Source organism: Protobothrops mucrosquamatus, unplaced genomic scaffold (genome assembly GCF_001527695.2).
Source record: "Protobothrops mucrosquamatus isolate PMUCROS unplaced genomic scaffold, P.Mucros_1.0 scaffold2649, whole genome shotgun sequence".
NCBI classification, from domain to species: Eukaryota; Metazoa; Chordata; class Lepidosauria; order Squamata; family Viperidae; genus Protobothrops; species Protobothrops mucrosquamatus.
In genome coordinates, this window is record NW_015388700.1 from 146,707 (window position 1) to 168,806 (window position 22,100).

Below are 22,100 nucleotides of genomic sequence, written 5' to 3' on the forward strand. Positions count from 1 at the left end.
GAGAGGCTCCTCGCCAGCCTGGTCCGCCCACAGGGAGGGAGGGAGGGAGGGCACACGCGACTCTTAATTGTGCCCCCACCCCCCCTGGGTCCCTGGGCTTCCTCTCTCTCACACACAAAGTGTGTTGACGTGCCTTTTCAGCAAGTGTGAACTGCGCCCACGCCCAGGCGGCTCTTGGGTGGGAGCTGCTGTGCCAGCAAGTTGGTGACGGAGCAGGAAGGTGAATGGGCCATGCCCAGAGTGCCACGCCTGGAGCCTCCTTGGCTCCTGCCAGATGCCGCCTGCAGGCATCCGCCAGAAGAGCCCGGCAGCAGCAGGAGCAGCATGGCTGGAGGTAGGGAGGCTCGGTGCAGGCGGAGGGGAAGGGAGCCCAGCTCTGCCCCAGGGCCCCTCACTCCCCACTGTGCCCCCACAGAGCTGCAGCTAGCCTTTGTGGACTGGCATGGCCTGGAGAACACCCACGAGCACCATACGGCCGAGATGAGCAGTGGGCAGCTGGCTGTGCGGAGGGGGCAGCCCTTCACCCTCACCCTCCACTTCCACTCCAGGAACTACGAGCCGGGGTTTGATTCCCTGCACCTGGTTGCAGAGACAGGTAAGGGGGGAGAGGGGGGACCCCAGGCCAGGCATCCACGCTCCAGCCGAAGAGAGTTGCTGCTTCCCCACCGAGACCCAGCCGGAGGGGCTTCTCCTCACCGCAGGGCACTCCTTCTGGGGAACAGGGTCTCCCTCCACCTCCCCACTGCAAAGCCCCCCCCCCCCGTGGACCAAGTGGCACAAAGGCTGCTTCTGCTGATGGCCGCCTGGGTCCAGAAGTGTGTGTGGGGGGGTTGTTGGGAGTGACAGCTGGTGGGTAGTGCCTCCCCCCACGTTAAGCCCCCGGGCAGAGTCTCTCCCAGGAGCAGGGAGCGAAGGCTTCCTACCGGTGGCCGGGCTCTGCCCAGGAGGTCCAGGGGAAACGGAGCCGACTCCAAGCTGAGTAGGCTGCACAGAAGCTGCCACAAAGCTTCTGGGGCGAGGTGTGCGACCGTGTCGGTGGAGGGGGAGCGAGGAAGCCTGCTCAGGAACAGGCGGCAGGGACTACCTGGTGAACGTGGCCAGGACTCGGCTCTGCGCACCGAAGGCGAGAACCAGAGGATCGCTTGAGCCGAAACTCTGAGGAAGGGCTGGCCGGATCAGCCACCCACGCCTTGCCGGCAGAAGACCTGGCCGAGGGATCTGGTCTGGCTCCCTTGGGGGGAGATGGGATGGGAGATCACCGAGGGCTAAAGGGGGTTCACGCTCAATGGACTCACTGGCCAACAGCAGCCCCAAAGAGTCCTCCCTCGGACACACTGGGGTCGCCTGTCACCCAGATGCGTCTCCCAGAATCGCCGAGTGAGCCCCATCCGGCCGGAGGGAGTTTCTGTTAGCTCAGGGTGAGCGGCGGAGTCCGGCTGCCCTCTCAGCTTTGCTGGCAGATGTTTCCTTACCCGATCAGGAACCTCTTCAGAGCTTCTCTCGTGGTACAAATAAACCCTCTTGTACAAATATGGTTTCTTTGTCTGGCTCCCTCCACCCCACCCTTTGCTGATCCCCAATTTGGCAAGCATCGGTGTTGATTTATATTGTAGGTGTCCTGGTTGCGGGCAGCCGCTTGGCAAACCCATCAAGCTGTGGGTTGGGGAATTCCTCGGGCGGCTGTGAATTTGGGCAGGAGGGGGGCTCTGCCCGCTCCCTGCAGTGGCCATCCCTGGGCAATGGCCAGAATGCCCCCACCTGCCATGGGTCTCTGGCGGCTGCCATGGGTCTTTCTTTTACCCGGGGCCTGTAAGGTTGCCCCCGCTTTCCTGAGGCTGAGGGGGACATGGGTCACTTTGGCTCAGCCATCCTGTGCCAATATCTCAGATTAGGGCCAAGGAAGGAATTTCCCAATTTCGACCCTGGCACCGCAGCAGTGGCAGTGCTGCCACCTCGGAATAGGGGGGGTGCTCAGTTCAAGGGCCGAGGAAGAAAGGGGGGCAGAGGCCAGCCAGGGGGGGCATTGGCTACTCCTTGGGTGTAGGTAGAGGGCCCCCCTTGATCTGCGTGAGGCAGAGCCGGTCAACGGAATGCTGCCCATCCAGCCGGGCTGGTCTGGCTGGCTGGCTTCCCTCTGGAGCACAAAGGCCCCTCCCCCAGCGTGAAACGGGCTGACCTTAGAGGAGCATCTGAGTCTCTCTTTGCTTAACAGTTCCTGGGCTCCCCCCACTTCCCCTGACGGGAGGGGGGGCTGCCCTCAGATGGCATGGCAAGCTTGGCCCACAGGAGCAGCGAGAGAGACGGGTCCAGGCGCTGTGTGAGCCCTGCCCAAGAGCGCTCCCTTGCCCGTCCTCCTCCAGAGTGGAAACAGAAGAGGACTCCACTGGTGGCCCCTTCTCCTCCCCCCAGGGCCAGGGCCGGAGAGGGCCATCTTCCTGGTGAGTCTGAGCCAGCCGCACAGCAGGGAGGCCTGGAGAGCAAGCGCAGTGCCCAGCGGCCCCCAGTCCATAGATGTCACCATCTCGGCTCCTGCAGAGGCCCCGATCGGGCAGTACCAGCTGAACGTCCACTTTGACTCCGGCCAGGGCGCGTCGTCCTCCTACGAGCTGGGCGAGCTCCTCCTCCTCTTCAATGCCTGGTGTCCAGGTACTGGGACCGCTTCCTCCACTGCCGGGGCCCTCTCCCCCTGCCTTTCAAGGCCACAGCCGCCCTCCAATGCCTGGACTGAACTGAGCAGGCCTGTGCCTGATTGGTCCTTGGAAGGAAGACCACCAGGAGATCTCAAGGCTAAGAGCACCCCAGAGCTCTCTCCCAGATAGGCCCCGTGTGCTGCATAGGCAGCTTTGGCTCCAGAGAGAGAGGCTGTGACTGGGGGGGGTGTCCCCCCAAAAGGAGGGAGAAGCTTATTTGGTCCTTTCGGGGAACCTAAAATAGTTGGGGGAGCAGGAGAGAAAACCCTTCTCCCTCCACTGCGCAGAAGACGACGTCTACCTGGAAAGTGAGGCCGAGAGGCAGGAATATGTGATGAACGAGCACGGCGTCATCTTCCACGGAAACAGGAACTGGATCCACCCAGTTCCCTGGAACTACGGCCAGGTACTAGGAGCCCTTCTCCCACCGGGCCATTGCATTGCAGTTCAGTGGGGGGGCCCTCCTCACCTCCCCCCGCCAGTTTTGGGAAGAGTCGGCCAATGGTGGCAGCCGAACTACTGGACGCAGCCAAACTACTGGACGCTTGCCCCATCACGGCCCGCTCAGCTGCATTTCTCTCCTGTAGTTTGATGAAGAGACGGTCAGCATCTGCCTGAAGCTGCTGGACAGCAACCTGCAGTTCCAGCACCACCCAATGCAGGACTCTGCCCTGCGCAGCAGCCCGGTCTATGTCAGCCGGGTGTTGAGCGCCATGGTAAGAGCTGTGCCCTGGGCACCCCGGCCACTGACTGGGGCATCCGGGTGCCAACTTAGAAGGGGGTCCTCCTTCTCTCTCAGGGCTGCGAGCTCCCACCTCTTTCCTCCTCTCCAGGTCAACAGCAATGATGACTCCGGGGTCCTCCTGGGCAATTGGGGCGAGGACTATTCCGGGGGCACCCGCCCCAGCGAGTGGAGCGGCAGCACCCCCATCCTCAAGCAGTGGGACCGCTCCGGAGGGCAGCCGGTCAAGTACGGGCAGTGCTGGGTCTTTGCAGCTGTGATGTGCACAGGTAGGGCTGGGGGCAGTCGCTAGCACGCCACGCCTCCCCCACCAGATGGTGTGTGTGGGCAGGGGCAATCTCCCTTGGTGCCCCTTAACCAATTTCTTTGGACAAATCCCGGGAGGAGGAAGGAAATATCTTCACCTTGTCTCCCTACTGTCAGCCTTGGCTGCCGGGACGCAGGCCGGCTGTGCTCACCCAGAAGCTCTTAACCTGGGTCAGTTTTTCAGAGTCTTCCCACCTTCTCTTGGGCTAAGAGAGCTATCCCTCGTGCAAGACAGGCTGAGGCTGGCATGGCTGTGTGAACCCTTTCACTTGGGCACCCCTGGCCCCTCCGCAACCCTCCGGGAACCCTGGAATCCCTGCAGCCACAGACGATGGTTGCACATGCTCCAGGGGATGATATGTTGTGGGGAGCAATTGGGGGGAGGGAAGAACCCCTTGCAGACACACAGAGTGGGCTAGGAGGATGGAGGGAGCTCTGCCCTTTGAGCTGAACGGCGCACCGAATCCCTCTCTCCCCAGTCATGCGCAGCCTCGGGATCCCAACCCGTGTGGTGACGAACTTCGACTCGGGTCACGAGAAGGATGGCAACCTGGTTATCGACGTCTTCTATGACAACACTGGGCAGCTGCTACCCCGGGAGAGCAAGGACAGCATCTGGTGGGTGGCTCCTTGGCCCCATGGCTTTGGACGGAGCTCCGGGGCCAGGCTGGCCTCTGTGCGGCTGGGCTGCCCTGCAGGGGCTTGGGAAAAGCAGCAAGCAGCAGCCTTGGCGATATCCTCCCCCTCCCTCTTACCCCTGCGAGAAGGACCTGGTGAGGCCTCCACAGGAACAGAAGGGCGGGAGGCTCAGAGGAGACCTCTTTCTTGCAGGGTGGAAAAGAGAGTAGATAAATTCATAGAAAGAGGGGGAGACAACTATGGGGGTGGATTCATGTGGGTGGCTTTGCCTTCCCTGCAGTACCTGAGGGGCCCTGCCTGCCCAGCCCACCTCCACAAGATTGCAAGACCTCCTGGGCTTCCTGGAAACCACGGAGGGGCCCTGATGGCAAAAAGAGGGTGGCTAGAGGGCCTCTGGCCTGACACAGCTCCCGAGCCCCCTCCTGGTAGCCCCAAAAGAGCTGCCCAAGAGCCATTCCACATGAGACCTCCGAAGAAGCTGCCTGTGCCGAGGCTGAGTTCACGGAGCCCATTCTGGCTGCTGTGGCCTTCCCTGGTGCCCAGAATGACCCCCTCCCACAAATGCCTGGCTTGGCTGGGATTGGCTGGCAGAGAACATTCCCTCCCTCATCTCCCCCCCTCCAGCAGCAGGGTTGGGGTTTGCAAGAGGGCTGCCGGCTGCCTGTGACAACTCCCTCCCTCTCTACTTGTGTGGCAGGAACTTCCATGTCTGGAATGAGTGCTGGATGGTGCGCAGGGATCTGCCCCCTGGGTACGACGGCTGGCAGGTCTTGGATGCCACACCGCAGGAGTCCAGCAATGGTAACCGGGGTGCCTCCGCTCTGTTCTCTGACTGGGCTTGGTCAGGCTGGTGTACGTGCGTCTTGACCCTTCCTCTCTCTCTCCCCCTTGGCAGGGCTGTACCGCTGTGGCCCATCACCCGTCAGAGCTATCCGGAACGGCGATATCCACCTGCGCTACGACACCCCCTTTGTGTTCTCCATGGTGAATGCAGACCGGGTGGTTTGGCTGCTCTCCGGGACAAGAAGGGAAAAACTCCAGTGGAACCCAAGCGCCGTGGGGAACTACATCAGCACCAAGGCCGTGGGAAGTGATGAGCGAGAAGACATCACCCACACCTACAAGCACCAGGAAGGTACCTCTGGCCCCTCGAGATTCACACAACCTCTCTCTGCCCCGATTTAAGCAGCCTCTAAGCCCAGGCCTCAGGGTGGAGTGGGTGACAGAGTTGGAGGGGACCCCCTGCTCGAGCAGGAGACCCTGGGCCACTCTGGACAAATGGCTGTTCAAATGCTTGAAACCCTCCTCCAGTGATGGAGCACCCACAACTCCCTGAAGCAAGCTGTTCCATGGATTAACGGTTCTCGCTATTGTGGGAATTTCCTCCTAGTTCTCGGCTGGGTCTCTTTAATAATCTTCCATCCGTGGCTTCTTGCCCTGCCTCCAGGGGCTTTGGGGAATGAGGTGACCCCCAAGCGTTTTTTCAGACCTTTGCATTTTGTAGTTTGCCCTGTAGGCTGCCCAGGATGGTCAAGGAGTCGGGCACTCTATCAATGAACGGAATCTGTAGCTGCCAGCCACCCTGAAACACTCAGCAGGGCTTCCTGGAGCCGTCCAGGGTGGCCGTGTTCCTCCCAGCCCGATGGCCTGTTCTCCCCCCGGCCTATTACAATTCCTCCAAGCCCTGCTCTACCATGACAGCAATGCCAGCACTGGCAGCCTCCCCCCCAAACACTCCCTCTCCCATAAGCAGTGGGGTAGAACCTGGACCAAGATGCTGCTAGATGGGCTTTTATAGCTTGCCAGCATCGTGACATAAAAGCACACGATTAATTTCTGGACAGAATCAGGCGTAAGAGAGCAGGAGGGAGACCCCTCAATCGAGGGTTTAGGATGAGGTTGGGCCAGAGGCAGCTGCTTACGGCCCCTCAGTCAGCCTGCTGGCCTTTTGGAGGTGTCCCTGCTTGGGACCCCCCTTCCTCCTCCTCCTCCCCTTTGCCCTGGGCAGCCCCTGCTCCCGGCCTCCTCAGGCGGCCTCCTCTCCCTCCACAGGCTCCCTGGGCGAGCGCCAGGTGTTCCTGAAGGCCCTCACGCGCAGCCAGCCCTTCGGCCCCATCAGAAGCAGCACCAGCGCCCTTCCGGCTCTCCCAGAGGGCCGGCGCCGGGAACCCCCCACGGGGGCTCAGACGTACCTCCACCTTCAGCTGGTGGAGAGTCCGGAGATCGGCCAGGACATCCACCTCACCCTCCTGGCCCGCAACCTGGAGTTTGCCTCCAAGGAGCTGAAGCTGAGCCTGAGCGCCCAGTCGGTGCTGCATAACGGGCACCCCCTGGTGCCCTTCTGGCAAGACACCGTGTACCTGTCCTTCAGCCCCAAGGAAGGTAAGGCGGGGGGTGGCTGCAGGTGGTCGGGTGGCCCAGGGGCGGCCCTGCTCTCGCCCCGGCTACCTACCTTATTTCCGCAGAAAAGCGCATCCCCTGGCACATCTCCTACCGGCAGTACAGCCGTCACCTCCCGGAGGACAAGCAGATCCGGGTGGTGGCCATAGGGGAGGAGAACACCACCTGGCAGAAGGCCCTGGCGGAAAAGACCATCACGGTGGCCACTCCCCCCATCCTGATTCACGTAGGTGACCTCCCCACACACTTATTCTCCCCCCCACCCCCCCACTGCCAGCAGAGCTGCCCAGCAATTCTGTGGGGGGCCATGCTGCTCCTGACTTTCTAACCCCCCTTCTCTTCCCCCCCCCACGGTGCAGGTGTTGACCTCCGTGGTGCTGGACCGGCCCTTCCAGTTCCGAGTGGAGTTTGCCAACCCCCTGGGCGAAGCCATCAGTGATGGCCTCCTGACCGTGGAGGGTGCTGGCCTGGTGCGAGGCCAAGCCCAGATACAGTGAGTGGGGCTGGGCTAGGATGGGGGAGGGGGCTGCTGCAGCTCTGCCTGGAATGGGGGGGGGCAACTGTCTCCCTAGCAATGCTGCACGGGTGGGGGTGGTCTTCCCTTTCCGCACTGCACAATCCCATGTGCGTGTTGTGTCAGTGTGAGAGCAGCCATGTCTGGACTTGCCTAGCTGTGTCCCGGCAGATGAGAGGGGAGCTCCACGCCCCCTTCGGATGCCAGGAAAGGTGCGGCAGAGCTGGGCAGAAACGCGGAAACCCCCCCCCCCGCACTGCCTGCCGAGCCCCTCTAGGAGCTGTTAGGGAGAGAGAGCAGCCAAGGCCACCCAGTCGCCAGGGGCACTTACTGAGGGCGGCCCTGAGGGCGGGTGGGGCGCTCCCTCTGGAAGGTGCCAGAGGCTCTTTGGCTGCTGCTGGATTCTGGCCGGGCCTGTTTTGCGCCTCCAAAGGCCCCGGAGAGAGCCAGACAGGGCGAGAGTGGCCCTCAGCGGCTGCCCCGGAGCGAGGGAGGAAACGCTCTGGTGTGGGAGGCCTGCCCTTCCGATCCTCCGGCTGGGGAACTGCAGGGTGGGGAGGTGGCCTTCTCTGCTAGAGCGATGGAGGCCGGCACTGAGCCCCTGCCTTTGCCCCCCCCCCCCAGGTTGGGCTTCCTGCCTGCCGGACAGCAGGCTAGCCTCACCCTCCAGCTGATCCCCTACAAGAGTGGGCCGCGGCAGCTGCACCTCACCCTCCGGAGCAGCCTCTTCCCCCCCCTGAAGGGACACCGGCAGCTGCAGGTGGCCGAAGGCGCCTGGAGGACAGGCTGGCTGCCTTAGCCGTGGCCACGGAGGGGCTGCATCACAAGGACAGGAGCAACCTCAACCGCCCCCCCACCCCCCTTCAACGCACTTAATAAACTGACCGTTGCACTGATGGGGTCTTTTCTCGGGAGCAGCTTCTCCAAGACCCCCAGGCAGAGTCCATGTGAAGCTGTGGGAGAGACCTCCCCACTGCACCGGCTGCAAACGAAGGCCCCCTCCCCAGCTTCTGGACGTTTAGTGCCTGCCTTCAGGGGAACTTTCGGCTTTGGGGTGATGTGTGGGTGATGGGAAGGGAACAATCCTCTCCCAAGAGGGAGGGGGGCCCTCCCCCAAGTCAGGGGAGATGGGGAGTGGGACGGGGGGGGGCAGAACAGCACTGAGGTGCTGAAGGTGGGGTGAGCAAGGCAAAGGGCTGTGTTTTACCTTAGATTTCATACACAAAAGGCTCCTGTTAACAACGCAGATGTCAAAACAGCCACAGAAATAAAATCCCAAGCAAGGAGAGCCTGGACAAAAGCTGCCCCCAGTCGCCTCTCTTTCTTTGGGCAAAGCAGATGCCGGCCGATCCTGCAGTGGAGCTCAAGGGACTGAGCGGAGGGCTCCTGTGGCGATTTCCCCCCCCCCCAGAGCAAAGGCAGCCATGCCACACAGACCCTCCCCTGCCAGGGCCGCAGGAGGTCAAACCCGCCCCTGGACCGTCCCCTCCAGCTCCCCCCCCCCGGCCACCGGGCGCTGCCTTCCCAGAGGAGCTGCCCCCACAAGGAGCAGGCCAGCAGGGAGCCACTCCGTGTCCTCTGGTGGGCCAGAGCCACAACTGACCACCCCACCTGGTAGCTGCCCCTGGCCAGCTAGGAAGAAGGGAGTGATGGGGTGGAAAACTGGAGACCCAGCCCCCCTGGTCCTCTGCAGGCGCCCCTGCCCACCCTCACCATCCCACCCCTGCCTTTGCCACTTAGGTCACCGCTTCCGTGCCAAGTCACAGCCTCTCTGGAACCGGAGCCGTGAGTGTGTGCTTGTGTTAGAAAAATAACCACACTGCAAGCATTCCGAGCTTCTTGCACAAAGGCCAAGGGTCCTTTACTGCCCGCAGTCGGAACAAAAGCGCTACGGCTGCTCCTTCGGCCGGGCGTCTCCCAGGCACAGACCCTCCCCTGCTGGGCCAGGGTCTCCCAGCAGGCCTTGGGTGGAGTCCTTGATCTTGCCCAGGTTGTGGTCCACTGCTCCAGCCAGGAACCGCACCCAGCTCTCTTCGGAGGGAGGGCAGACGTGGCTCGTCCTGCGGGAGACGAGATGGCAGCCCTGAAGGGACGGACTCGGCTCCCTGCCCTGCCCTGCCCAGCCCAGCAGGCAGCTCAGTCTCCTCTGCCAGGGTGGAAAGCCTGCCAGCCTGGCCTCGAGGCAAATGACCCACAGAGAGAGAGAGAGAGGCTCCCTGGAGACCAAGGGCAAGTCCAGAACCGGTTTCCCTCACCTGGTGATTTCCAGCATCCTCATTAGCACCGAAGCCAGTTTCCCAGCCTGAAAAGGGGTCAGCAAGTGAGCAAGGAGCCTGGCGACCGTGAGGGCCCCCCCCCCTGCAGGGGAAGCGCACCTCGCCAAGGGTCCCCGGGGGCTTCAGTTGTGATTAACAGCCTGCCTCCAGGGATCCCCGCTGACAAATCCTGGCTGCCCAGGCCCATGGGGAGGAGAGCCCCTCCTCCGCTGGCTCCTTCCCCAAAGGCAGACTCTCAGGACTGTGGGACACGCTTGCTCCGTTTCCCTTGCAGGCAGCCCCAAAGCAGCCTGGGGTGACCCTCCCAGCTGAGACGCCCTCTGTAGGGAGGGTCGAGGGGGGAGGAATCGCACCGGGCCTCCCAGAGGTCTGGGCAGCCAGGAAGGGGCTCCCGAAGGGACGCCACCCAAGTCCCTCCTGGACCAACTTGCATTCAGCCGCAGAGTGAGCTGGTTCACGGGCGGGCAGAGGCCGAGCACCAGTTCGTCCACACTAAAACACAGAACACAAAAGCAGCCCGGGGTCAGCACAAACACGGCCGGCACAACGCAGAGAGTCTCAGGCAAATTGGGTCTCGCAGGGGTGACTGTTGGGAGCAGATGCAGCAACGACCTCCTGCCCTTTCAGCAAACTCCTTGGAGGCAGGAGGAGCCCCCTCCTCGCCACGGGGGTCCCACTCCTGCCGGGGGATGGCAGTGCTGCTCCTCCTCCTCCTCCTCCGCTCTGCGGGGCCTCGGTGACTCTCACCTGGGGCTGAGCTCAGCTGCAGCCTCGGCCAGGGCGTCCAGCTGAGCCACGTGCTCCTCCGTGTCTGCTCCGCCGTGGGCTCTCATGGCCCCCAGCAACTTCTTCAGCCCAGCCTTGGTGGCCTTCACCAGCCCCATGCAGGGGCCCAGCAGCTGCCGCTCGGCGTCAGTCCAAACAAGGGCACAGTTTCCCGGCAAGCCCAGCACTTCATCCTCCAGCAGATCACCGGGAGAAGCCCCTCCCTCAGCCTGCATCTAACGCAAACACAAACCCATCACAAAAGTGCTTCAGTGCAAGGGAATGGCAGCATCTGGGCAGCTGGGGGAGGGAGGGGAGACACGCCACCAAGGCTGCCGGGGGAAGCCCTTGCAGGAGAGTCACTAACGGGGGGGGGGGGGCCTTGGGGCAGGGGGGGGGGAACCCAAGGGGGGCACCTTCGGGGCTCAACCACCTCCGATGCGGTATGGCCTCGCAAGGCTGCAGGAGTGTCACCCCGGGAATCCTGAAGTAACCAAGAGGGGTCACAAGGGTGAAGAGAGGGACACAATTCCAAGGCTCGGAGGAATCAGCCAGGCCCCGAGAGGAGATCAAATGCAAGTGGGAAGGTCTGTGGGGTGGGTGGTCTCGGGGATCTATTCTTTCCTGCTGGAAAGCCGTGACACCACCACCGACAGGAGGGGAAACAGGATCCACTCCGAGAGCGAGAATCGGATTCCCCAGCTGAAGGGTCTGGGCAGTAGGAAGGACTAGGCAGACCAGAGAAGGCTTACATTCCACTCCACCTACAGCCCAATTTGTTCAAATAGTTGCTTGCAACCGCTTGTAGTAAGCATGCCAGCTTCCCATGGTCCCTGGGGGCTTTGAAGGCGACTGCCAGGTGACAGGAGGGGCCAGTGACAAAACCTCGAGGGGGGCATTTTTGGAAGGCAGAAGGGCACCTCAGGGTAAATCAAAGCCAAGTTCTGATCGCTCTTTATTGGAGTTGAAGTTTTCTGGGCTAAGTAGCACATCTGCGTCTTTAAAGACACGCCACGGGGCTCACTCACTGAACGGCTGGCAAAGAAGGCCGCAACCCGTTTTATCACAAAACGCAGGCGCTGCTCCCGCGTGGCCGCTTCCCACTGTCTTCACGTTAAAAGGCCCAGCAGCCCCACTCCCTGCCTGCTGTCTGGAACAGTGGGGCACCTGCACGCCTCAACGCTCCCCACGTGCATAGCTGCCCCTCCCTCTTGCCAGGGGAGGAGGCCTCTCTTTGCTCCCAAGCTCTGGCAGTGGCTGGGCCTTTGCCCCAGGCAGCCCGAAGCAGCCCCCCTCTCTCCCCACCTGCTCCATTTCCTCCAGTGCGTCCTTGACAAGCTCCAGGCAGGAAGAGATGGCCAACGTGACCGCTGCCAGGTTGTCTGACCAGAGAGAACACGGGGTGAGCACTCTGGGGAGGGTGTGGCCGGAGCCCCAGCTCAGCCTGGGCCCATTCTCTGGCCAGAGCAGGGGATGCCTGCTGGCCCGGACCTCTCTCCCGCCACTCACCAGGCGGCAGGCAGGAAACTCGGTCGCAGGCCTCCCAGACGCCTCCGGTGGAGATAAGCTGCTCCTGGGACAGACTGCAAGAGGGATGGCGTGACGGGGGCCTGCAGCCAGCATGCAGCTGGAAGGCTGGGGCCAGGAGAAGAGAGCTTGGCTCAGCCGAGGACCCCCCACCCCACCCATCAACTCGGCCTCCTGGGCAGTTTTCTGGGGAGGGAAAGCAGAGGGGCAGCCCTGGCGGGAGAAGGCTCACCTCTCCTGGGGGGTCCGAAGGATAACCTCCGTGAGCTGAATCATCCCCTCCACCACCTGGATCGTGGCACAGCGGACAGCATTGTTCAGGGTCTTCCCTGGGAGAGGCAAAGGGAGCTCTAGCAGCGCTTGACTTGCGAAGCGCAGCAAGACTCCTCCTAACAAGCAACTCTGAGTGAAAGCAGCCCCCTCCAGCCCTGCCTGAGGAGCGCCGGGCCTCTCCCCAGCTTGAGAGAAGGGATGGAGGGCCCACCGTCAGCGCCCACGGCCCGAAGGCTCTCTGCGCTGCTGTAACGGGGGGGGGGGGCTCACTGCTGCTGCTGCTGCTGCTCACCTTGGCTGGGTGGGAGCTGGCGAGACACCGAGACGGCTCCGAGGACAGCAACGCGCACCTCTTCGCTCAGCCTCTCGCACGTCTGGGGGGGAGGAGGAACCAACCGCCAAGGTTAAGCTGCCATCCCCAACAAGGCTGGGTATCCAGGTCCTCCAAGGCCTAGAGGGGCCCTACTCTGGGCACCAGCGAAGGATGCTCCGCTTCCTGCTCCCTCCCCCCCCCCGAACAAGCTTAAAACTGAGCTTAAAACGGGGAACTGACTGGGGGGGACAGGCTCGCTCCAGTCAAGGGGAAAAGCTGCCTCCCACCCAGGGCGAAGGCTCAGCACGAAGTGGGGCCGCACCACAACCTCGCAGGCGGGGGGGGGCGCTAAGGCTTCTGCCCCCCCCTCCTCAACGCCTCTGGGCCGCCAGCCGGGAGGTGGGGGGGGGGAGGGCGACCCACCTGGGAGTCTCGGGCGGCGGCGGCGGCCAGGCTGAGCCGCGTGGCTTCCCGCGAGGCGGCCCCGAAGGCTCCGGCTGCGAAGGGAGGAGAGCGAGGCCCGCGTCAGGGAGGCCCGGCCGGGAACCGGAGGCCGCCCCTGCCCTGCCCTCCGACGCCCGCCCGCCCTCCGCCGCCGCGACCTCACCCAGCGCCTCCCAGAAGCGAGCCCGGTCGAAGGCCTCCGCCTCCTCCCTGCCGCCGCCGCCGCCGCCCGGCAGCCCCGCCAGCGCCTCCCGCAGCGCCTCCCGCAGCGCCTCCATGGCCGGCCACTCCGGGGCGGAAAAAGGTCCGTCTCCCGGGAGGGTCCGGGCGGGGGCGCTTCCGGCCCGCTTGGCCCGCCCGGCCTCGGCAGTTCAGCCGCCCCCGAGCTTCTCCCGCCGGGCAGATCAGAGCGGAGTTCCGGGCTCTTTGGCGGAGACGGGAAAGGCCGAAAGCCCCGAGACTCGCTTCCCGGGACATTTTAGCACCGAGAGGGGTAACTGAGGAACTCCGGTCCCTTCGGAGCTCTGCGGGCCGAGCGGGGTCCTCCTGCGTGGGGACCTTCCGGAGTGAACCGTGGGGTTTCATGTCGCAGACAAATCTCAAAAAAAAAAAACCAAAAAACCTGCCGACTGGCTGCGTCGCTGCGGCTCCGGTCGAATTATCTGCAGCCTGGGAAAACGAGGAAGGCGGCAGGCGCGGAAGCCTGAGATAAGCCGCCCACCCACCCACCTCCTGCTCCTTCCCGGGGGCCCTTCCGGCTCTCCTGCCTTTTCCCCTCGCAAAACCTTCCAAGTGTTGCTTGGCCGCCCGGCAGGGCTGAGGCCGCCCCGCGCATTCCGGCGACCCTTCAAGAGAGCTGCGGTCCGGGGTTTTTGCGGAGCTGTTTTTCTCTCGAGGACGTCGAGGCTCCGGAGCGCTTCCCAGCGCTACCGCTGGGGGCGCTCGTGAGCGGGGGGGAACCCTTTCGGAGCGTCCTGCGTTTCCGACCGGAGCGAAGGGACGGGGGACCGGAAGTCGCGTGCTTCCCCGCAGCCACGATGGAGGCCGGCGCCGGAGCCAAACGGAGCCTGGAGGAGCCGGAGCCGGAGCCTGAGCGGACGGACTCGGAGTCGGAGGTGAGGGGCGGGCCGGGCGGCCGGGCGGGCGGGCAGCGGTGAGAGATTCGCGCCGCCAACCGACTCTCTCCCGCGCCTGGCCTTCCCCGCAGGAGGAGCCGACGGCGGCGGCGGCGGGCCGAGGAGACTTCGCAGCGGGCTTCGCGTTCTCGGAGAAGGAAGCGGCGGCGGGGCCGGGCGGCGGGGCCTGGGCGGAGGCGCTGGGGCAGCTGAAGCGCAAGGTAGGCGCCAGGGACGCGGGGCGGGAGCGGGAGCGGGAGCGGGGTCGGCCGCAGCGCCCCTCTCACCTCTCGGCCCCCTTTCCCTCCCCCCCCCCGCAGCGCTGCGCCACCAGTTTGGACGAGAAGATCGCGACGGTGCGGAGGCAGCGCCGAGCTCAGGTCAGAAGCCGCTCGCAGCGCCGGCTCGGACGGGCCTCCCTTGCGGCGCTTCCCTTCCCGGGGGGGAGGAGGAGGAGGCGGCCCGGTGGGCGCGGGGCTTTGGCCCGGGTGGTTGAGCCGGAGGAACGTCGCCCTTCTGCAGGAGAAGGTGACCAAAGAAGGAGCGGCAAGCAGAGATTGCGGAGGGGCCACCGGGGAAGATGAGGCAAAGGCCGGGGGAGACAGCGAGGAGGAAGAGGAAGAGGAGCTGCAGTCGGAGCCTTCCTCGGCCGACGAGAGCGTCTTCGCCAAAGCTGGTAATTAGCGCTGGCCTTGAGGGAGGCCCACCGGGGAGAGGCTCCCAGGGTGGGCACCAGCTTCCATTCCTTGTTGCTGGAATTCCGCTGCTTTTGATAAGCTGAATCAGAGCCAGAGATCAAGTATATTCAGGGGGTAGAAAGAACCAGGTCACGATGACATACGATTAGGAAATTTGTGGTTCAAGATATTGTGAAAACTTCTTTCCTTATGCGGTATACCGAAGCCGTAATGGATTATTTGTTTGCGTGTCGCATGATGCATAAGCTCTAACATAAACTGAATTTGGATTGAACGTCTACAGAGACAACCAGCTAGTACTTGGTATTGTTTCATAAACGTAAATGTTACTGTAGTTTATTTAATTATACGGTGAATGTCTCAATTCCATTGCTCTTGTATTTTGTAACATAAGTACACAGCAATTGCTTTTTTTGTAGATAAGCTAAAGCTGAAGGAGCGGTGGAAACAGAAACATGGTGGAAAGGAGGTGAGCGTTAGTGGGGTGAAGTCAGACCAAGTTGGAGGGTCTGTTAAGTCCAGCTTTGCTCAGTGCAGCCTCTCAGATAGAGCCATCGGCCATTTTTTCCTATCACAAATTTGTCTTAAAAATGGAGGATAAACGGGATGAGTTTACGCACTGCTAATACATCACAAATTGGCTTGGTTTTGAGCTGTTGTGCACGTGCTTGATCATTGTGAGTTGATCAAGCTTTAGTGTTGCGCATATGCCAAACCACTGTGATTTGTTTGCAAAGAATTGTTAAAATAGACCTTGGCTTTGCTACTAGCAGAGATTTGCTTCTGTGTAATATGGTTGGAGGGTTCACACTGTTGTTTTTCTCTGGCCGCACAGTTCTTTCAGGAAGACGCTTCGCAGTATGACGATAGTTTGTCCTTCCAAGATATGAACCTCTCTCGGCCCTTGCTGAAGGTACCCTTTTGAAATGTGGGCTTGAGGTGCCTGGTGTCTCGTATGGGTAAAGCCCAAATAAATCTGAGGTGCGGCGTCTGAAGATCCGGCGTTGGGATACGGTGCTTGCTGCAGGAGAGTCCACTGGCAGCATAGAAAAGCAGCACAGATGGCCGGAGAGAGCAGGCAGCCTTAAGAAGTGGCAGATTTCTCTGGTTCCAAATGGCTGCTTGGAAGAGAGTGCAGTCCTGGGCCCTTCCCAAGGCCTTTCCACGCTCAAAGGCTTTGGGGGTGAAATGACGTTCTAGGGACGGGTCCCAAGTGAAAAGCTTTCAGTGGAGCTCTGTGGCTTCCATGGGATGAAGAGCCTGGTAGTTTTTAGGAAAGAGCTGGACGGTCATCGTCTCACGTGCGCCTTGCAGAAAGAAAAGAGCAGAATAACTCAGTGAAACGGCTAATTTTTAAACATCCTCCTCTTTGATACAGGGCATTCTTCCTATAGAAATGGGGAATACTAAGTAATTAAGAGAGGTAAATGTTAAGTACGATGGCCCTGCTTAAGAACGGGAGCACTTTGGTAAAGGCTCTTTTTAGTGATGTAACCAGATCTCTACTGGGACGGCTCCAGACGTTTGCACGCTGACCTGCGTAACGCTGTCTCTGTTGTCAGGCCATAACTGCCCTGGGCTTCAAGCAGCCTACCCCGATCCAGAAGGCCTGCATCCCTGTAGGACTGTTGGGGAAGGACTTGTGTGCGTGTGCGGCCACAGGAACAGGTGTGTTGCGCCTGGCTGGAGGTGGGAAGTGGGGGCTTGGAACGACCGCTGGCCTCCTGTGGATCTTAACTTTTTTGCCTGCCTTCCAGGAAAGACCGCGGCCTTCATCCTTCCTGTCCTGGAGCGCCTGATCTACAAACCTCGGCAGGCCCCCGTCAGTCGGGTGTTAGTGCTGGTGCCAACCCGCGAGCTGGGCATCCAGGTGCATTCTGTTACAAAGCAGCTGGCTCAGTTCAGCAGCATCACCGTGTGCCTGGCAGTGGGTGAGTGGCCCAGCCTTCGGCATTTCCACAGCCGGTTCGCTTGATCTGCTTGTTGTTTGGGGATGGCTGGGCTGCACGCTGTTTGTGTTGTTGCAGGTGGCTTGGACCTCAAGACCCAGGAGGCAGCCCTGCGCTCTGGCCCTGACATTCTCATCGCCACTCCTGGCCGCCTCATTGACCATCTGCACAACTGTCCCTCCTTCCACCTGGGCAGCATTGAGGTCCTCATTCTGGATGAAGCCGACCGGTGAGAGGATGGTTTTAATTCCTCCGGGGCCGAGAATGGGGGTCCGGCTCTCCTCTGGCCCTCTAAGCCCCGTGGCCTGAGCTTTGCACAGTGGGCCAGGGAGAGGGCTGGCCCGGTCATTGGCTCTTGTTCCCCCCTTGCACGTCAGGATGCTGGATGAATATTTTGAGGAGCAGATGAAGGAGATCATCCGGATGTGCGCTCGACACCGCCAGACCATGCTCTTCTCTGCCACCATGACGGACGAGGTACCGCAGGCGCCTGGTGTGGAGGAGGAGGGCAGGCGGGAGGAGAAGGGGGGGTGGCTGTCCGGGGGGGGATGAGAACCCCCTCGCCCCGCCTGGCAGGGCTGCTCTGGAGCAGCAGGGGAGGCCTCGTTCCTGTCGCATCTGGAGCAGCAGCCTTTGGGGGGCGCTGTTCCTGGGGAGGGCTGAGTGGGGCCGGGCTGAGGAACTTCCCCTCCCCCTTTGGCAGGTGAAGGATTTGGCTTCGGTTTCTTTGAAAAACCCCGTCCGGATCTTTGTGAACAGCAACACAGAGGTGGCCCCCTTTCTGCGCCAGGAGTTCGTCCGCATCCGGCCCAGCCGCGAGGGGGACAGGGAGGCCATTGTGGCAGGTGGGAGCTGGTGGAGCAGCTTCCGGTGGTGGGTTCAGGCGAGGGGGGAGCCGGCCGTGATGAGTCTCCCTCTGCTCTCCAGCTCTGCTGACCCGGACATTCCCTGACCACGTGATGCTCTTCATCCAGACCAAGAAGCAGGCCCACCGCCTGCACATCCTCCTGGGCCTGATGGGCCTGCGTGTCGGGGAGCTGCACGGCAACCTTTCCCAGGCCCAGCGCTTGGAGGCTCTCCGGTAGGCGGGGGGGGGGAAGGGAGAGTGGGCGGCCGGGGAGAGCCGGGTCGGGCTGGGCCGGACTTTTCAGGGGCTCCTTTCTCTGCAGGCAGTTCAAGGACGAGCAGATCGACGTCCTGGTGGCCACCGATGTAGCCGCCCGAGGCCTTGACATTGAAGGCGTCAAGACAGTAAGGTCCTTCCCGCCTCCCTCCTCCTCCCAGCCCCCAGCCTCTTTTTCCCAGGGGCCGGTGCTCTTCACTGCCTCCTCTCTACTTGCAGGTGATCAACTTCACCATGCCCAACACCACCAAGCACTACGTCCACCGGGTGGGGCGCACAGCTCGGGCAGGGCGCGTGGGCCGCTCCGTGTCCTTGGTGGGCGAGGAAGAGCGCAAGATGATGAAGGAGATCGTCAAGGCCGCCAAGGCACCTGTGAAGGCCAGGATCCTCCCCCAGGGTAACGGCTGTGAGGTTAGGGGGGCGGGTTAGACCCTCGCTTTGCTGTGAGGGATTCGGTGGCAGTCGTGGTCTTTCGGTCCCCCAGATGTGATTCTGCGCTTCCGGGAGAAAATTGAGAAGCTGGAGCCAGATGTGTACGCTGTGCTGCGCCTGGAGCGGGAAGAGCGGGCGCTGCAGTGCTCGGAGGCCCAGGTGCGCCAGGCCGGAGGGGGCCGGTGGAGGAAGGGGCTCCTGGGCTGAGTTCTCTGCCCACTGAGGGAGTGGAGAAGGGGGGGTGGGGAACTGCTAGTCTGTTTCCAGGGGGCTAATTTAGGAGAAACTCCTTTCACTCTCTCAAAGAGTGGAGTAAACCACACCTTGGTGACCCGAGTCCAGGCAGAGAATGAATTTGGCGTTGCATTTCAACACCTGCAGGATCTACCATAGTGGGAGGGAGGGGCTGTCCCAGCTGCTGCTTCACTGGGGGATGAGTAACATCCTCCCCTTCTTCCCTCCCCTCCCCCCCCTTGCCAAGGACAAACGAATCTGGTCCCACGGCTCCTGCCTGGTCTGGGGAAGATCCTTCCGTCTGCCAAGGCCGCGTTTGGGCTCTGACCAGGTCTGCTCTCTCTCCTTCCAGATCAACACTGCCAAGCGGAGGTTGGAAGCCGGTTCCCAGCCAGCAGGGGCTGGGGGCCCTCCCCGCAGCTGGTTCCAGAGCCAGGAGGAGAGGAAGAACGAGAAGCGTAAGGCTTGGCTCCGGGGAAGGGCTTGGATCCCTCCAGGCCTGGCCCTGACCTCCCCCCCCTCGCTTCCCTCCCAGTTGCCAAGGCCCTGCAGGAGTTTGACTTCGCGCTTCGAGGCAAGAAGAAGAGAACCACGTTTGTGAGGGATTCCAAGAAGAAGGCTCAGCCGACGGTGAGCAGCTGCCTGCCTGGAGGAGGATGGGGGGGGGGAGGACTGGCGCTTGGGCCCCCGGCCCCTCCCCAGCCAGCCTTGCGAGCGTCTCTCTTGTTGGCAGCCTGAGGAACGTTCCCAGTTTGAGATCTTGAAGGCCCAGATGTATGCCGAGCGGCTAGCCAAAAGGAGCCGCCGGCCCAAGCGAGCCCGGGCCATGCCGGAGGAAACGCTGCCGACAGAAACGGGGGCTGGTGAGGCTTCTTTCCCCTGTTCTGAGGCCAGGGGGGGCGGAGGCGGGGGCGCCTCTGGGGGAGAGGGGGGCTTTCCTCCATGACTGGCTTACAACCTCCTGCCTTCTCGGCTCTCCTCTCCTCTGAAAGGGCCCAAGACGCAGCGCAAGAAGAAAACTTCGGCATTTGACGTGGAGCTCACCAACACGAACAAGAAAGCCCTGAAGCAGTATCGAGCGGGGCGAGTATCGCTGTTCCACCCTTGCAGCTCCCTCCCTCCCTTTAGTGGGCAGTTTGGGGGCGCTCTCTAGGACACCGACGGTGCTTCTCCTCCGGTGTCTGGGCCCAGAAGCCCAGTCTGGTGGATCGGGAAAGGGTCTGGGGGGGGGGGGGGAGACCATGAGAGAAGTCCAGGTAGGGAATTTTGAAAACAAAATCCCAGGAGGCAGCAACAGGGGTTCCAGTGCTGTGAGCGAGAGAATTGTGCCCAGGGGGTCACCAGGAGTGAAGCTTAACTTGAAAGCATCTTCTCCCACCCCCTCGCCCCAAAACCCCTGGGCGGTTGAGGGGAAAAGGCCTCCTTGCTCCTTTGAGGTTCCGCTGAGGGCAGCACTTTTTCCCTCTCCAGGCCTTCCTTTGAAGACCGCCAGCGTCTGGGCCTTCAGGGGAGAAGGAAAGGAGGAAAATTCAAAACCAAGTCCAGGTAAGGCTCCAGCACACCCAGTCTTCCTTCCTGGATTGCCCCACCATCCAGTCAGAGCTGAAGAAGCTTCTGGGATGAGAAGCGAAACGTCTTCAAAGAAAAACGAGAAAGTCCAGTTGCCTCCTGAAAAAGAAGCACCTTTGGGGCAACCAGGACCTGGATGACTGGGAATCTCCACGGACATCCTTCCTGGATCCTTTTCTGGTTCTGAGATTGTTGCTCACTTGTTCTTTATGCAGGTACAGGCGGAAGTGAGCGCACCTGGGGGCCGGGTGGCAGAGGCCTCCCCCTGGCAGCCCCTGTGGAATTCAAGATCCCTTCAGATCAGCTCTCCTGGTGGCGGCAGCAGTCGAGCAGTTGGAACCGAGCAGTGCCCAGGAAAAACCACCTGGCTGCTTTGGGACTTGGCTGAAGAACTGGACCTTGGGAGGGGTGGTCGGGAGGGCCTCCCTCGTGGTCCGTTTTCTCGCTTCTCTGGAACTTCCTAGGAAGACCCTCAGACCAAATAAACAACTATGTTGTTGACTCATCTATGTTGCTGCCTTGCTATGGAGCCCGAGGGTTTTGTGTGAGCTTTACCTAACAACTATTAAAGGAGGCTATGAAAATTCCAAGAACTCAAAGGCAACCTTTACTCACTAAAGCAGTTCCTAGTAACANGGGGGAGAAAGGGGGCTTTCCTCCATGACTGGCTTACAACCTCCTGCCTTCCCGGCTCTCCTCTCCTCTGAAAGGGCCCAAGACGCAGCGCAAGAAGAAAACTTCGGCATTTGACGTGGAGCTCACCAACACGAACAAGAAAGCCCTGAAGCAGTTTCGAGCGGGGTGAGTATCGCTGTTCCGCCCTTGCAGCTCCCTCCCTTTGGTGGGCAGTTTGGGGGCTCTCTCTAAGACACCAATGGTGCTTTTCCTCCGGTGTCTGGGCCCAGAAGCCCAGTCTGGTGGGTCGGGAAAGGGTCTGGGGGGGGGGAAGACCATGAGAGAAGTCCAGGGAGGGAATTTTGAAAACAAAATCCCAGGAGGCAGCAACAGGGGTTCCAGCGCTGTGAGCGAGAGAATTGTGCCCAGGGGGTCACCAGGAGTGAAGCTTGAAAGCATCTTCTCCCCCCCACCCCCTCCCCCCCAAACCCCTGGGCGGTTGAGGGGAAAAGGCCTCCTTGCTCCTTTGAGGTTCCGCTGAGGGCAGCGCTTTTTCCCTCTCCAGGCCTTCCTTTGAAGACCGCCAGCGTCTGGGCCTTCAGGGGAGAAGGAAAGGAGGAAAATTCAAAACCAAGTCCAGGTAAGGCTCCAGCACACCCAGTCTTCCTTCCTGGATTGCCCCACCATCCAGTCAGAGCAGAAGAAGCTTCTGGGATGAGAAGCGAAACGTCTTCAAAGAAAAACAAGAAAGTCCAGTTGCCTCCTGAAAAAGAAGCACCTTTGGGGCAACCAGGACCTGGATGACTGGGAATCTCCACGGACATCCTTCCTGGATCCTTTTCTGGTTCTGAGATTGTTGCTCGCTTGTTCTTTATGCAGGTACAGGCGGAAGTGAGCGCACCTGGGGGCCGGGTGGCAGAGGCCTCCCCCTGGCAGCCCCTGTGGAATTCAAGATCCCTTCAGATCAGCTCTCCTGGCGGCGGCAGCAGTCGAGCAGTTGGAACCGAGCAGTGCCCAGGAAAAACCACCTGGCTGCTTTGGGACTTGGCTGAAGAACTGGACCTTGGGAGGGGTGGTCAGGAGGGCCTCCCTCGTGGTCGGTTTTCTCGCTTCTCTGGAACTTCCTAGGAAGACCCTCAGACCAAATAAACAACTATGTTGTTGACTCATCTATGTTGCTGCCTTGCTATGGAGCCCGAGGGTTTTGTGTGAGCTTTACCTAACAACTATTAAAGGAGGCTATGAAAATTCCAAGAACTCAAAGGCAACCTTTACTCACTAAAGCAGTTCCTAGTAACAGCGAGGTATTCTGCTAAAACCAGCAGGTTGGGGAAGCTTAGAAACGCTTTTAAGGGGAAGGACAACCTCCTTATCCTGGCACTGGAGCTCTACCCTTGTCCTTGGACGACTGAGCCCTACTGTGGTTTGCAGCTCCCAGCAAAGTGGAGGACCTCCAAGGAGAAGCTGCTTGGGGAA

General features: G+C 61.4%; 3 protein-coding genes across 3 annotated transcripts; 2 read left to right on the forward strand and 1 right to left on the reverse strand.

Annotated features, from left to right (window-relative positions):
* The first annotated feature begins 231 nt into the window (after positions 1-231).
* LOC107296120 (protein-glutamine gamma-glutamyltransferase 5-like) lies at positions 232-8,121 on the forward strand. The gene is made up of 13 exons (XM_015825465.1): positions 232-334; positions 416-595; positions 2,410-2,646; positions 2,978-3,096; positions 3,278-3,406; positions 3,524-3,701; positions 4,218-4,356; positions 5,075-5,178; positions 5,273-5,512; positions 6,430-6,759; positions 6,843-7,003; positions 7,137-7,270; positions 7,916-8,121. The coding sequence occupies exons 1-13, from the start codon at positions 232-234 to the stop codon at positions 8,088-8,090; spliced, it is 2,229 nt and encodes a 742-aa protein (XP_015680951.1). The 3' UTR covers positions 8,091-8,121.
* A 998-nt stretch (positions 8,122-9,119) lies between these two features.
* Positions 9,120-13,167, reverse strand: CCNDBP1 (cyclin D1 binding protein 1). The gene is made up of 10 exons (XM_029285983.1): positions 13,053-13,167; positions 12,869-12,942; positions 12,425-12,512; positions 12,092-12,188; positions 11,842-11,915; positions 11,638-11,714; positions 10,315-10,568; positions 9,999-10,059; positions 9,547-9,593; positions 9,120-9,351 (listed from the first exon to the last, which is right to left on the reverse strand). The coding sequence occupies exons 1-10, from the start codon at positions 13,165-13,167 to the stop codon at positions 9,180-9,182; spliced, it is 1,059 nt and encodes a 352-aa protein (XP_029141816.1). The 3' UTR covers positions 9,120-9,179.
* Positions 13,168-15,573: 2,406 nt separating this feature from the next.
* On the forward strand, positions 15,574-21,810 carry DDX27 (DEAD-box helicase 27). The gene is made up of 16 exons (XM_029285985.1): positions 15,574-15,615; positions 16,265-16,370; positions 16,460-16,633; positions 16,730-16,880; positions 17,029-17,128; positions 17,355-17,496; positions 17,579-17,732; positions 17,821-17,902; positions 17,994-18,171; positions 18,259-18,365; positions 18,793-18,898; positions 18,976-19,070; positions 19,174-19,303; positions 20,720-20,810; positions 21,190-21,264; positions 21,504-21,810. The coding sequence occupies exons 1-16, from the start codon at positions 15,589-15,591 to the stop codon at positions 21,517-21,519; spliced, it is 1,734 nt and encodes a 577-aa protein (XP_029141818.1). The 5' UTR covers positions 15,574-15,588; the 3' UTR covers positions 21,520-21,810.
* Positions 21,811-22,100: the final 290 nt, after the last annotated feature.